The 13,827-nt window shown below is 43.1% G+C and overlaps 1 protein-coding gene across 1 annotated transcript in view; it reads left to right on the forward strand.

The window, feature by feature from the left end:
* Positions 1-13,827, forward strand: part of LOC144599140 (uncharacterized) — a 302,751-nt gene that overhangs the window by 15,302 nt on the left and 273,622 nt on the right. Inside the window, exons 2-3 of the mRNA XM_078409871.1 lie at positions 6,465-6,599; positions 8,252-8,361. Coding sequence (XP_078265997.1) covers positions 6,465-6,599; positions 8,252-8,361 — 245 coding nt within the window. The remainder of the gene's footprint in view (positions 1-6,464; positions 6,600-8,251; positions 8,362-13,827) is intronic.

Genomic DNA, 13,827 nt, shown 5'->3' on the forward strand with positions numbered 1-13,827 from the left:
CCAGCTCCTTTGCCTTGCTAACATGGTTTTCTGGACAGCATGTTATCATCATGGTGAAACCTCCGAAAGTGGCTGACATGAATTATCTGATTGACCTTTTGGCTTGCCTTTTCTTTTACACACTCATGCAATAGTTTCTGCTTGATTAAAGATGGGAATATAAAGAGCCCTCTCTTTTCTATTAGACGTTTAATTGAACACCACTACTCACAACTAGAAGTGGCAGGAATGCAACTTTTATCCCATTGAATAGAAGAGAGACTGCTTAGTTTATGATTACACCATCTCTTTGATTACAATTTCTGGTCAATAGACAATAGGTGCAGGAGTAGGCCATTCGGCCCTTTGAGCCAGCACCGCCATTCAATGTGATAATGGCTGATCATCCACAATCAGTACCCTGCTCCTGCCCTCTCCCCATACCCCCTGACTCCCTGGTCACTATGTTTCTTGTCCTGTGTTGTGATTTTGTCATATTGGGTGAAGATTTTCTTCTGCATTCCTCATTGGTCTCCAGTTTAATGGTAATGTGCATTAATTTAAAGGTCATGATGCAACACAATTGAGCTGCTAATCCAGACAGCCTCTTGCATGTCTCTTTTCTCAGAATTAGCCTCTGGTAAGACTTTATTGTTCTAGAATCCATTGTCAAAGCGAATCTCAGGAGGTCAAACCGCATTTATTCTTGTACATTATTGTAGTACTTGGATACAACTGAGTGTTTGATATACCTGATGAATTACTAGGCAATCTCAAAGAGCAGGTAAAAGTCAGTGGATGGCTTTGGAGCCCCATACAAAGCAGACCAGGTAAGAGAGCAGCAGATTTCATAAAACATAGAAAAGTACAAACACAAAATGCTAGAGTAACTCAGCAGGTCAAGCAGCATACCTGGAGAACATGGATATGTGCTTCCCTGGTGATAGGTGACATTTTGGGTCGGGACCCTTCTTCAAACTGATTAGTCTGAAGAAAGGTCTGGACACCAAAAGTCACCCATCCATGTTCTCCAGGGATGCTGCCTGACCCGCTGAGTTATTCCTGCATTTTGTGTCTTTCCTTGGTAAATCAGCATCTGCAGTTCCTTGTTTTGAAAGAAAAGTACAACACAGGAACAGGCCCTTTGGTCCACAATGTCTGTGCTGAACATGATGTCAAGCTAAACTAATCTTTTTTGCCTACACTTGGTCCATAGCCCTCCATTCCCTGCACATCCATGTGCCCATCTACGAGCATCTTAAACACCACTACTGTATGCGCCTCCACCACTATTCTATGTAAAAAAAACTTCCTCCGCACATCTATATACTAAAACTCTCGTTTGTTATCTTGTTTGTGACAGCGCGACAATTTTAGGCCCACCTTACTCACCATTGTCACTTTAGTGATAATGCAAGTAGTTTTATTGAAATCGGTGTTATATTTTTAAAGTTATTCACATTTTAAAGTTTAAAAGGAGGGAGGGGAAAGGGGGGAGAGGGGGGGGGGTTGATGAGAAAGAGGGGAGGGGGGGAGGACAGTGTGCTGCACCAATGCAGGAGAGGTTTGGGCCCAATGGGTCCACTTTGTCTAGTCTCTTTTAAACTTTGCCCCTTTCTCCTGAGAGCTATGCCTTCCAGTCTTTGACATTTTTAACCCTGGGGGAAAAAAGTTACAACTGTCTACCCTCTCATAATTTTAGACACTTCAATCAGGTCTTCCCTCAGCCTCTGACATTCCAGAGAAAACAATCCAACTTTGTCCAACCTTGTGGCTAATACCCTCTAATTTACATTACTAAACAATGCTCATGAACCATGAAGCTTTTTTTTTTTTAACTGAACATCCATCCTTTTCTAAATGCTTTTTATTCCAGTTTGTTTTAATTATGTCCCCAGCTGCCGGTTTGGGACTTAAAACCTCTCTCCAGATCATAAGTCTTCTATGGATTGGACAAACCAGTGACAAATCCAGGATGATGCTTGATCCTTCAGCCAGAATGTGGCGGTTTGAAAGTTTGGGAATATTATAAATTAAATCCAGTCCCCTGAATGGTTGTGCGTGTCCATGGTACAGTCAGCCAATGCCCTGCTGTGCCATCTTTCTGGCTGAATTACATCGTCTTGCTTTTAGAAACCCGCAAACTAATCCAACACAGTTGTATGGAATATTATCCGGGATCTACGTTCCTGCAGCCTTCTTTGCTGTGGCCGACTGACAGGAATCCTACACCATTGTTAATCAGAGCCAGATTTATCTATGTGCATGCTACTAGCTGATTAAATCATTTGGCAGAGCAAACATACGGAGATGATTTCACTTGGGAGACTAGGAGACAGAGAAGCAAGATAGTCGGTAATATGTACAACAGGATAACACTTATTTCACCCAGAAGAGTTTGGAATGTGGATGCAATCATAAGGAAAAGCTGTAGTGGATGCACTTAAGGGGATCTGAAGAAAAACACAAGGAAGAGAGAAAAAAAAAAATCTATTGATGATGTTGAGATGAATGAAGGTGGAAGACGTATATGGAGCAGAAACATTAGTGTGGAAATATAGGGTTGAGTGTTCCATACTGATGAGGGTGATGTTCTGATAGATAAATCCTAAATGCCTATAAGGCAACACGCCTAACACTGAGAATCAATGTGGCAGATTTGAGCACATGTTCTGGGCTGACAGTTCAGTGCAATACCAAGCCAGTGCTTCACTACTAAATTCATTCTTGTGTAAAAATAGGAATAAAACATGCTCTGGTGAGGATCTGCTACTGTTTGATTCAGCTCTACCAGAGAATCATTTTCACAAGTGCAGATGCAGTGATTGGCTCTGGCACGCGTCACCTCTTGCAGTTTTAGGATTGTCTCTCAAGCATAACCTGTGATATGCCCCAACATCACTGCATTTCTTAATTGGTTGATCTCAGCAAGAACTGCTGCTGATAGGGGGAAGGTTTTGCCATTGATAATGATCGGCCATCTCCTTCCCTGAGGCTAGATAGGAATTTGTGGCAGCACCTCGGGTTGGGATGGAGTGCTCAGGGACTCTTTTCCCTGCTCCCACACACCATAAAGGTCGAGGGCGTCACAGAATATCAATCAGAGATTCGGTCCATCGATGATCTGAACTGAGCTCTTGATTGTTTGTTACCGGCTGCCCTGTAGTGATGGCGATGCACTGTGCACAGGTGGGTCGATTTACATCTGTGCGGCTTTGTTTTTCTATTATTTGTTCACATTACATCTTCATCGTGCATGTGAGAACCAGCAAAGTTCTGATGTTGCATGGTTCAATGTGGCACGGTGGCGCAGCGGTAGAGTTGCTGCCTTACAGCGAATGCAGCGCCAGAGACTCGGGTTCGATCCTGACTACGGGCGCCGTCTGTACGGAGTTTGTACGTTCTCCCCGTGACCTGCGTGGGTTTTCTCCGAGATCTTCGGTTTCCTCCCACACTCCAAAGACGTACAGATATGTAGGTTAATTGGCTGGGCAAATGTAAATTAAAAAAAAAAAAATTGTCCCTAATGTGTGTAGGATAGTGTTAATGTGTGGGGATTGCTGGGCGGCGCGGACCCGGTGGGCTGAAGGGCCTGTTTCCGCGCTGTATCTCTAAATCTAAAAATCTAAAATTTAAATGTGGGCCCTAGCCATGTGCTTAGATGCACATCGGTCATAGTTTTAGTCAAAGCCTTATTGCAATGGATGCAACGTTCATACATTGCAATGTACACGTAATTCAATTTCTCAACATATAAATCAAAGTACTGTTTGATGATGTACAAGGCCACCATCATTTGGTTGGACAGTTACATTCCCCCCTACGTAAATGTTAGTAATGCTGCAACATTAACTGATTGGAAATTCTCCCATGTTTTAGTTTAGTTTAGAGATACAGCGCAGAAACAGGCCCTTCGGCCCACCGAGTCTGTGCCGATCAGTGATCCCCGTACACTAGCACTATCCTACACACAAGGGACAATCTTCAATTTTTACCAAAGCTAATTAACGCAAACCTAAATGTCTTTGGTATGTGGGAGGTAAACCAGAACACCCGGAGAAAAGCCAAGCGGTCACGGGGAGAACCATGGTGCTGTAAAGTGGCAACTTTACCGCTGCTTCCATGGGTGTTTTTTTAATTACATAACCCGAATGTTTAACAAAATACCAGATTTCTTTAACTCTCTGCAGCTTGTCACGCCCAGCTTTCTTTTCTGAATCATAATTCAAGTTGCAACCATATTTAAAAGATAATTTTATTTTTCCTTAAGCCTTTATGAAATCATACAAGGTAGTTTATAACGACGTTATTACGTTCTTTAACAAACATCAGTGACCATAAAATTTATAGCCTCTTCGATCAAATTGTATTACTCAACAAACTATAAATTTTGCATCTTGTATGCTGAAGGGATTTGCTTCCACTTACTTAGGATGATTCATAACTGTGTTGATGGACTTTCTAAGGTACACATCTTTTTCATAAAGTAACTGAGAAATTTTGCAGTCAAGGTTTGTTGCCATGAGGTAATTTACTAAGTGGATATCAGAGTGATGGTAAATGAACAAGGGAAATGGAATGGGAACATTGCTTGTCAGGCAGAACATCTCCACTAGATGGTGCAGCCTCATACAATGTCCTCACCAGTTGGCAGTCATGCCAACCTCTGGAGAACCAAAGTTATAATGAAACAGACCAGTGATACACAACCTGAAGTTAATTCACCCATGTCACCCCATGTTATGTCTTCCCTTCCCAGTAAAAGTCAACTTTCTTCTTAAAACACTTTACTCGCCTTGTCCATGCACTGACAACTTCAAAGAAGCAGGTCTGGATTGTGAATGTGTAGGAAGGAACTGCAGATGCTGGTTTAAACCGAAGATAGACACAAAAAGCTGGAGGAACTCAGCGGGTCAGACAGCGTCTCTGGAGAAAAGGAATAGGTAACATTTCAGATCGAGTCCCTTCAGGTCTGAAGAAGGGTCTCGATCTGAAACGTCACCTATTCCTTTTCTCCAGAGATGCTGTCTGTTCTGCTGAGTTACTCCAGCATTGTGTGAATCTTCTGGATTGTGAATAATCCCTTCAAGGATCATGTGCCAAGATAATTGGAAATTAGTGACTGTTTAGCAATCAAACAAGGGAACTAGTAGAAAAGGAACCAACATCCCACCTTTAATCAATAAAGCTCAAATATATTATCGAGAAATTGGATTGTACCAATTTCAGGTGCACTCAAACATGGCCTTATTTAGCACCAAAGCCTGTCAGGTACCTCGCTGAAAGAAATTACAAAATTGGTCAAATTTGGTTTGATAACAGGGTTAACAGGATGGTTTATACCAGGGGTTCCCAACCTTTTTCGTCCCATTTACCCCTGGCAACTTTTCGAAAGTAAATTTACCCCCACCCTGTTTTGTTCAGTAAATTGAGTTTACACTTCTACCATAAGAAAGCAACCGACAAAGGGGAAATTTTAAAATACTGTTTTTAACATTATTATTGTGTTCAAATTTACCCCCTGGGTAAGCGACATTTACCCCAGGTTCGGAACCCTTGGTTTATACTGTATGTAGAATAAGCTTCATTGAGATGTATAGCAAAGAAACAGGCCACTTTGCCCACATTTTCAGTGTTGTCCATCGTAACTACTGCACTAATCACATATTGCCACATCAGGCTGTAGCCCGCTATGCCTTGTTGATTCTAGCACTTGTCTAGACACTGAAATGCCGTGAAAGTACCTGCCTTCATCATCTCTACAGGCAGCACATTATAGATTTCAACCACCTTCTGCATGGACCGTTTCCATTCCGATCACCTGTCAACCTTATACAGGTCCACCACAGATGTACCGGTAATTGATGGTCCACCACTTCTTTATTCTGGACACAATTATGAGAATGCACTTGGCTACCATGCATTCCGTTTTTTATGAATATCCTCATGTATTTTATCTGGAACACTTTGGACTATTATCTTTATTGTAAGAATAAATTAGTACCTGTGCATGAAGCACTGTTTATAATGAACTTGCATAATTTGAGGCGCAGCCAGCGGTAGAGTTGTTGCCTCACAGCGAATGCAGCGCCGGAGACCCGGGTTCGATCCCGACTACGGGCGCTGTCTGTACGGAGTTTGTACGCTCTCCCCGTGACCTGCGTGGGTTTTCTCCGAGATTTTCGGTTTCCTCCCACACTCCAAAGACGTACAGGTTTGTCGGTTAATTGGCTTGGTAAATGTTAAAAAGAAATGTCCCTAGTGGGTGTAGGATAGTGTTAATGTGCGGGGATCGCTGGTCGGCGCGGACCCGGTGGGCCGAAAAGGCCTGTTTCTGCGGTGTATCTCTAAAATTTGGATTGTTTGCTTGGACATGGGGGTAGAGTTTTTTAACCAGTTTGAGAAATAACATCTGGAAACTCTGGATATGGAATCCAGATAATGATATAAAATGCACCTTTTAACTTTGCTCTTTGTTTGGGCAGGCCCCATGTGTGTGCAGAGCAGGCACTGGCCATGGTGGGACACAGACAGCCCTGTGTACAGGCCTTTACACGAATGGTTAAAGTGTGGAAACAAGGATGCACTGCACATCGGTGGTGTGTTGGATATGAGAGAAGGTAAGATCAACTTTATCAATCTTGCCGTTAACATGGGCCTGAATTACCAAGGAGCTTGAATTCTACTTTCAACATTATTCAGATACGAGGTAGAATCATAGAGTCAAACAGTGTGGAAACAGGCCCTTCGGCCCAACTTGCCCACACCGACCAACATATTCCACCCACATTATTCCCACCTGTCTGTCTTTGGCCCATATCCCTCCAAATCTGCCCTATCCATGTACCTGTCTACACGTTTCTTAAAGTTGCGATGATATATGCCTCAATCACCTCCTCGGCAGCTTGTTCCATATATCCACCACTCTTTGTGTATAAAAGTTACCCCTCCAGTTCCTATTCAATCATTCCCCCCTCCCTTAAACCTTTGTCCGCTGGTTCTTTATTCCCTGACTCTGGGCAAGAGGCTCTGTGCGATTACCCGATTCATTCCTCTCATGATTTTATATATGAGATATGTATAATGATAGACAATAGACAATAGGTGCAGGAGGAGCCCATTCGGCCCTTCGAGCCATTCAATGTTTTACTGGCTGATCATTCTCAATCAGTACCCTGTTCCTGCCTTCTCCCCATACCCCCTGACTCCGCTATCCTTAAGAGCTCTATCTAGCTCTCTCTTGAATGCATTCAGAGAATTGGCCTCCACTGCCTTCTGAGGCAGAGAATTCCACAGATTCACAACTCTCTGACTGAAAAAGTTTTTCCTCATCTCAGTTCTAAATGGCCTATCCCTTATTCTTAAACTGTGGCCCCTTGTTGTGGACTCCCCCAACATTGGGAACATGTTTCCTGCCTCTAACATGTCCAACCCCTTAATAATCTTATATGTTTCGATAAGATCCCCTCTCACCCTTCTAAATTCCAGTGTATACAAGCCTAGTCGCTCCAGTCTTTCAACATATGACAGTTCCGCCATTCCGGGAATTAACCTAGTAAACCTACGTTGTACGCCCTCAATCTGTATATATGATCACCCCTCATCCTCTTGCCCTCCAAAGGAATGCTTAGCCTCTCGCTATAGCTCAGGCTCTCGACTCCTGGCAACATCCTCTCTGCACCTTTCCAGCTTGACATCATCTTTCTTATAACATTGCGCCCAGAACAGAACACAACACTCTCAATGTGGCCTCACCGTAATGTCGACCAAGGATTAAAGCAGAAAAAATCTCCAATAATTTGGTATTAGATTGGAAATCCTATGGGTTTGTTATCCAGCTCACTGGTTAGTCAGGGATGTGGGCCAGGGTTCCAGAGTGCTGGCGGAGCATGCAGCCAGAGCAGCGAGTCTGGAGTACAGTTGGCACTGGGGTCCGAAACACTAGGGACCAGCAGGATGGATGGGTGATGGACAGAGCCAGGATCTGGATTGCTTTTCTGTTTCCAGTTCTTCTTAAACTGACTGGGTTCAGTGGGTAATTAATTTTATATCATCTTAGCATGTAAAAAAGTGAAATCAAAGTGTGTTTGTCTAAGGAAGTAACATTTAGTATCCTTCTGGTTGGTCTATCATTAAATATTTGCCATATGGAGAAAGATGAATGTGAATCTTCCTGCTAATGTATCAGTATTATAAGCAAATGAACTGGTCTGGATATTTGACTATGATTCCGGTGTGCCTGATGTATTGAAACACTTCCTTTTCCTTACAGGACTGGTTACTACACAGCCTCTAGACAGGTGTACAGTATAGAGCTCCAGAACACCTATAAGTGTTGCCAAGGATGGAACCAGCAAAATGAAGAGTCAGGCTGCTTGCACCGTAAGTGTAGCTCCCTCCTCGGGACACGATCATATTTTTCCACCGTCATGATATGAGAATGTTGTCACTTGAATACTGAGGAAATTTACCTTGGATTAGAGGACATAATCTTGATGCCAATTGGGCAGCACAGTGGCGCATCGGTAGAGTTGCTGCCTCACAGTGCCAGATATCCAGGTTCGCTCCTGACTAAGGGTGCGGTCTGTATGGAGTTTGTACGTTCTCCGTATGACCACGTGCGTTTTCTCTGTGTGCTCGGGTTTCCTCCCACACTTAAAGTTTTGGTCTTCTAATCTGAGGAAAGACATTCTTGCCATAGAGGGAGTACAGAGAAGGTTCACCAGATTGATTCCTGGGATGGCAGGACTTTCATATGAAGAAAGACTGGATAGATTCGGCTTGAACTCGCTGGAATTTAGAAGATTGAGGGGGGATCTTATAGAAACACAAAATTCTTAAGGGGTTGGACAGGCTAGATGCAGGAAGATTGTTCCCGATGATGGGGAAGTCCAGAACAAGGGGTCACAGTTTAAGGATGAGGGGGAAATCTTTTAGGACCAAGATGAGAACGTTTTTTTTCACACAGAGAGTGGTGAATCTGTGGAATTCTCTGCCACAGAAGGTAGTTGAGGCCAGTTCATTGGCTATATTTAAGAGGGAGTTAGATGTGGCCCCTGTGGCTAAAGGGATCAGGGGGTATGGAGAGAAGGCAGGTACAGGATACTGAGTTGGATGATCAGCCATGATCATATTGAATGGCGGTGCAGGCTCGAAAGGCCGAATGGCCTACTCCTGCACCTATTTTCTATGTTTCTATGTTTCAAAGAAGTACAGGATTGTAGGTTAATTGGCTTTGGTAATAATTGTAAATTGTCCCTAATATGTAGGATAGTGTTTGGTGCACGAGGATCGTTGGTGGCGTGGACTCGGTGGGCCATAGGACCTGTTTTCCTGCTGCATCTCTAAACTGAACTGAACTAAAGATCAGGCCGTTTCCTGTTTATTTCTTGAGGATTACAAAAAAATGGGAAGATAAAGCAGGACCTTGAAGGTGGGAATCGCTGGATTAATCCCATTGCCGAGTGCGAGTGAGGGCAGGCATAGTTGGACGGGCAAGATGAATACATGATGGAGGAGCCAGTGCAGGGGGCAGGAGTTTGGGTTTTTGTATCATTGGGATCTCTTCTGGGTCAGGTGTGACCTGTACAAGAGGGATGAGCTGCACCTGAACAGGAGGGGAATCAATAACCAACAGGAGGATTGTTGGCAGACTGTTCTGGGGATTGAAGCAGAAACAAATACGACCAAAAGCAGAATTAGGCCATTCGGCTCATCAAGTCTGCTCTGCCATTCGATCATGGCTGATCTATTTTTCCTTCTCAACCCTATTCTCTTGCCACCTCGCCGTTTTTCTGGTCGCCCCTGGATTTTGAAATGTTTAAAAAATTTTGGCGACTGTTGGTTTGATGCCAATGATCGTAGCTTGATGTCTCTTGACGTAGGCGCTGTCGTAGGTTGTCGCCAGGTTGTGACCAGGTGACGTAGGTTGTCGCCGGTGCTGACTTTGTTAAATTACATTGGCGACTACCTACGTCAACCGGCGACAGGTACCGGCATCAAAACCGGAGGCCAAATTGACGTGAATTGTATAAGAAAATAACTGCAGATGCTGGTACAAATCGATTTATTCACAAAATGCTGGAGTAACTCAGCAGGTCAGGCAGCATCTCGGGAGAGAAGGAATGGGTGACGTTTCGGGTCGAGACCCTTCTTCAGACTGAAGAAGGGTCTCGACCCGAAACGTCACCCATTCCTTCTCTCCCGAGATGCTGCCTGACCTGCTGAGTTACTCCAGCATTTTGTGAATAAATTGACATGAATTGTCTTCAGTTGTCGCCGACATGGTTGTAGCTTGTCGTAGCTTGTCACGGGTAGACGTAGGTTGACTCCAGTTGTCGTAGGTTGCCGCCTGTGTGGTCGTAGGTTGTCGTAGGTGCGGTCGTAAATGGACGTCCTAAGTCACGATGATTGGGTCGCCGGTTGTCGGTAGCTTGCCGCAGCTTGACGTCGACTAGGTGGTAGGTTATTGTAGCTTGTCGTAGACATTGTCGTAGCTGGGGTCCAGTCGCCGTTTTTTCGGCAAACTGCTACGACTATTGCAGTCGGTTGCAGTCACCTCAAAAAACGCCTAAGTGGGACAGGCCCCTTAGAAACACAAAGGGAATGATCACTGATGGAAGTCAAGCTATCATCTTAAATTGGACAAGCAAAGTTTGCAGTGCAAGGAGATTGCAGATAGTGAGAAAAGCAATAGCATAGAATTAGTGGGGTATTTCAACATCTGTAATACATACTGGGTCTCCCACAGTGTAAAGGATTGGATGGTGTGGTTTTTGTTAAATGTGTCCAAGAAATCTTCCTTAATCAATATTTAAAGGCGCTTACGAGAGAGGACACAACGTTGGTCTTCCTCCTGGGGAACGAGGTACAGCAAATGACTGAAGTATCAGGGGGAGAAGCACTTTGAGACCAGTGACCATAATTCCATTAGTTTTAAAGTAAGTTAGGATGTGACATGGTGGCATAGCGGTCGAGCTGCTGCCTTACAACACCAGAGACCCAGGTTCAATCCTGACTACGATTTAAGGAGTTTGTACATTCTCCCCATGACCTGCGTGGGTTTTCTCCGAGATCTTTGGTTTCCTCCCACACTCCAAAGACGTAAAGGTTTGTAGTTTAATTGGCGGTATATAAAAAAATGTTAAATTGTAAAATTGTCCCTAGTATGTGTAGGACGGTGGTAATGTATGGGGATCGCAGGTTGGTGCTGACTTGGTGGGCTGAAGTACCTGTTTCCACACAGTATCTCTAAACTAAACTAAACTTAGGACAAGCCCAAAAGTTTAGGTGCTAAATTAGGGCAAAGCCAATTTCGGAGTTATTAGGTGGGAACTTCCTGAGGTTGACTGGGAGAGTTTGTTTTAGGTAAGGGTATGTTAGGCAATTGGAAGGCTATCAAACGTGAGAAAGAAAGAGTAGAGGGGTCGTGTGAAGCTGCTAGGATGAAGAGCAAGGCTAGCAAGTTTAGAGAACCCTAGTTGATGAGAAATATTGAGGTTCTGGTCAGAAAAAATGTGGAGATATATGTCGTGTTTAGACAGCTGGGATCAAGCAAATCTCTCCATGAGTATAAGAAGTGTAGGAGGACACTTAAGAAGGCAGTCAGGGGCCCAAAAGGAGGACATGAAATGAATCTGGAAAGCAAGATAAAAGTTCAAAGAAATTCTACAGCTATCTTTAAAGGGAGGTTTGAGAATATGTCCTCAAAGAATCAGCAGGCCCTTTTTTTGTATCGAGCCACATGGGATGGAGAAAGACATTGAATGAATACTAAATCATCTGCTTTTACTGAGGAGAAGATTATGGAAGTTAAGGAATGAGGCATAGGTGCTGTGATGTCTTAGATTATATACGAGTTACCAAAGAGGAGGTACTGGGGTGGTTAAATGCATTAAAGTGAATAATTCCCCAAGACCTGACTAGTCTATGACTAGTGGAGTGCTGCATGGGTCAGTGCTGGGTCCACTGTTGCTTGTTATCCATATCAACTATTTGGATGTCAATGTAGTTGACATTGTTAGTAAATTTACAGGTAACACCAAAACTGGTGGTATTATGGACAGTGATTAAGGATATCTAGATTTACTACAGGATCTAGCACAGTTGGGAAGTGGGCCAAAGAATGGCAGCTGGAATTTAATTTTGACATGTGTGAGGTGTTGCACTTTGGTGTGTCAAGCCAGGGCTGGACTTGCACCCTAAATGGCAGAGCCCTGGAAAGTGTTGCAGAGCAGGGTATCGGCGCATGGTTCCCTGTTTAAGTGGACAATGTGATGTAGCAGACCTTTGGTACACTTGCCTTCATTGGGAAGGGTATTGAGTACAAAAGTTGATACTTTATGATGGGCTGTATTGGAACAATAAAAATCAAAACAATTACGGATGTTGGAAATCTGAAATAAAATCAGAGCGTGCTGAAAGCATTCAGTTGGTCGGACAGTTGCTGGAAATAAGAGAAAGAGTTAACATGTCGGTTATAGGCCAAGCTGATGTTTTTCTTTTCACTGAGCCCATCTGATTTGACCTGCTAAGTGCTTCCTGCATTTTTCTATTTTATCTCAATGTACTTTCATTCCTGAAACCAGATATTATTTGCATGTACAGCAGGAATTGAAACCTCTCTCTGAGTTCCTGATTTCAGTTAACGTATTCTGATCTCGGTTAATGTATTCTGATTTCAGTTATAGTATGAGAATCTAAAACACTGGCTGCACTTTGATTTTCATTCATTAGCCCTTGATGTTAAGAATGGAATTGCCCAGTGATGTTCTTTCCTGTCAGTGTTAAGGCAAACTATTCGTGTAGGGTATTTGCATTGATGTTAGTATAAGGAGTTTGCATTTACCTCTGGTCTGTAAAGTGGTGATGGGGATTACAAAACATGAATTTATAAACTAGGAGCTAGAGGAACCCACTTGGTCCTTCAAGTTTGCTCCATGACTTAAGAAGATCATATTTGTTCTGTATGTGATCTCAACTCTACATTCCCTTCTATTCACAGTAAACATTCACCTCTTTGCATAACAAGAGACCATCTACCTCTGCTTTAGGAACATTTCACGCACTTTGGGAAAGGAAGTTCCAAATGTTTGTGACCCTCTGAGAAATGACCTAATTTCTTCTTTGGAGAAACGATCCTGTATTTGTATGCAATTACTCCAGAGTTCTCTATTCTCCCATAAGTATAAACGTACTGCCCACATCTGCTCTGTTAAGGATCTTGTATGTTCCAGTTGATTCCCTTTTCACTCTATTAAACTGCAGCAGACACAGCCTGCCTTCTCCAACCTTTCTTCATGAAGCAGCCCACCCATTGCAAGTGTTGGTAAATTTCTGAACTGCTTCCAGCACATTAACAACCATCGTTAACATGGGAGACCATTATTACACACAGCACACCAGATGATGTCTCACAATTACTTAGTACGTTTGAATCATAAACTCACTCCTTTTATATTCGATTCCTCTTGCAATAAATAACATCTTGGTAGTTTTCTCAATTACTTGCTTCACCAGCATATTAGCCTTTTTGAAGTCATGTATTAAGGTATCTATATTTTATTGCACCTCCGAGCCCTGCAATCTCTCACCATGTAGATGATATGCTCTTTTTATATTTCCTGCCAAAATAAACAATTTAATATTTTTCCATATTATTCTTCATTTGCTAGTTCTTTGCTCGTTCACTTAACCGATCAAAATCCTTTATGGGCTGCGTGTGTCCTTTTTACAACTCAATTAGCTCTCCCATCTTTTTATCAATTACAACTTTGGCAACTATACCTTCAGTCCAATCATATATTTTTAAATTGTAGTAAATTGAGGACCCAGCATTGATCCCTGTAC

Source organism: Rhinoraja longicauda, chromosome 13 (assembly GCF_053455715.1).
Source record: "Rhinoraja longicauda isolate Sanriku21f chromosome 13, sRhiLon1.1, whole genome shotgun sequence".
NCBI classification, from domain to species: Eukaryota; Metazoa; Chordata; class Chondrichthyes; order Rajiformes; family Arhynchobatidae; genus Rhinoraja; species Rhinoraja longicauda.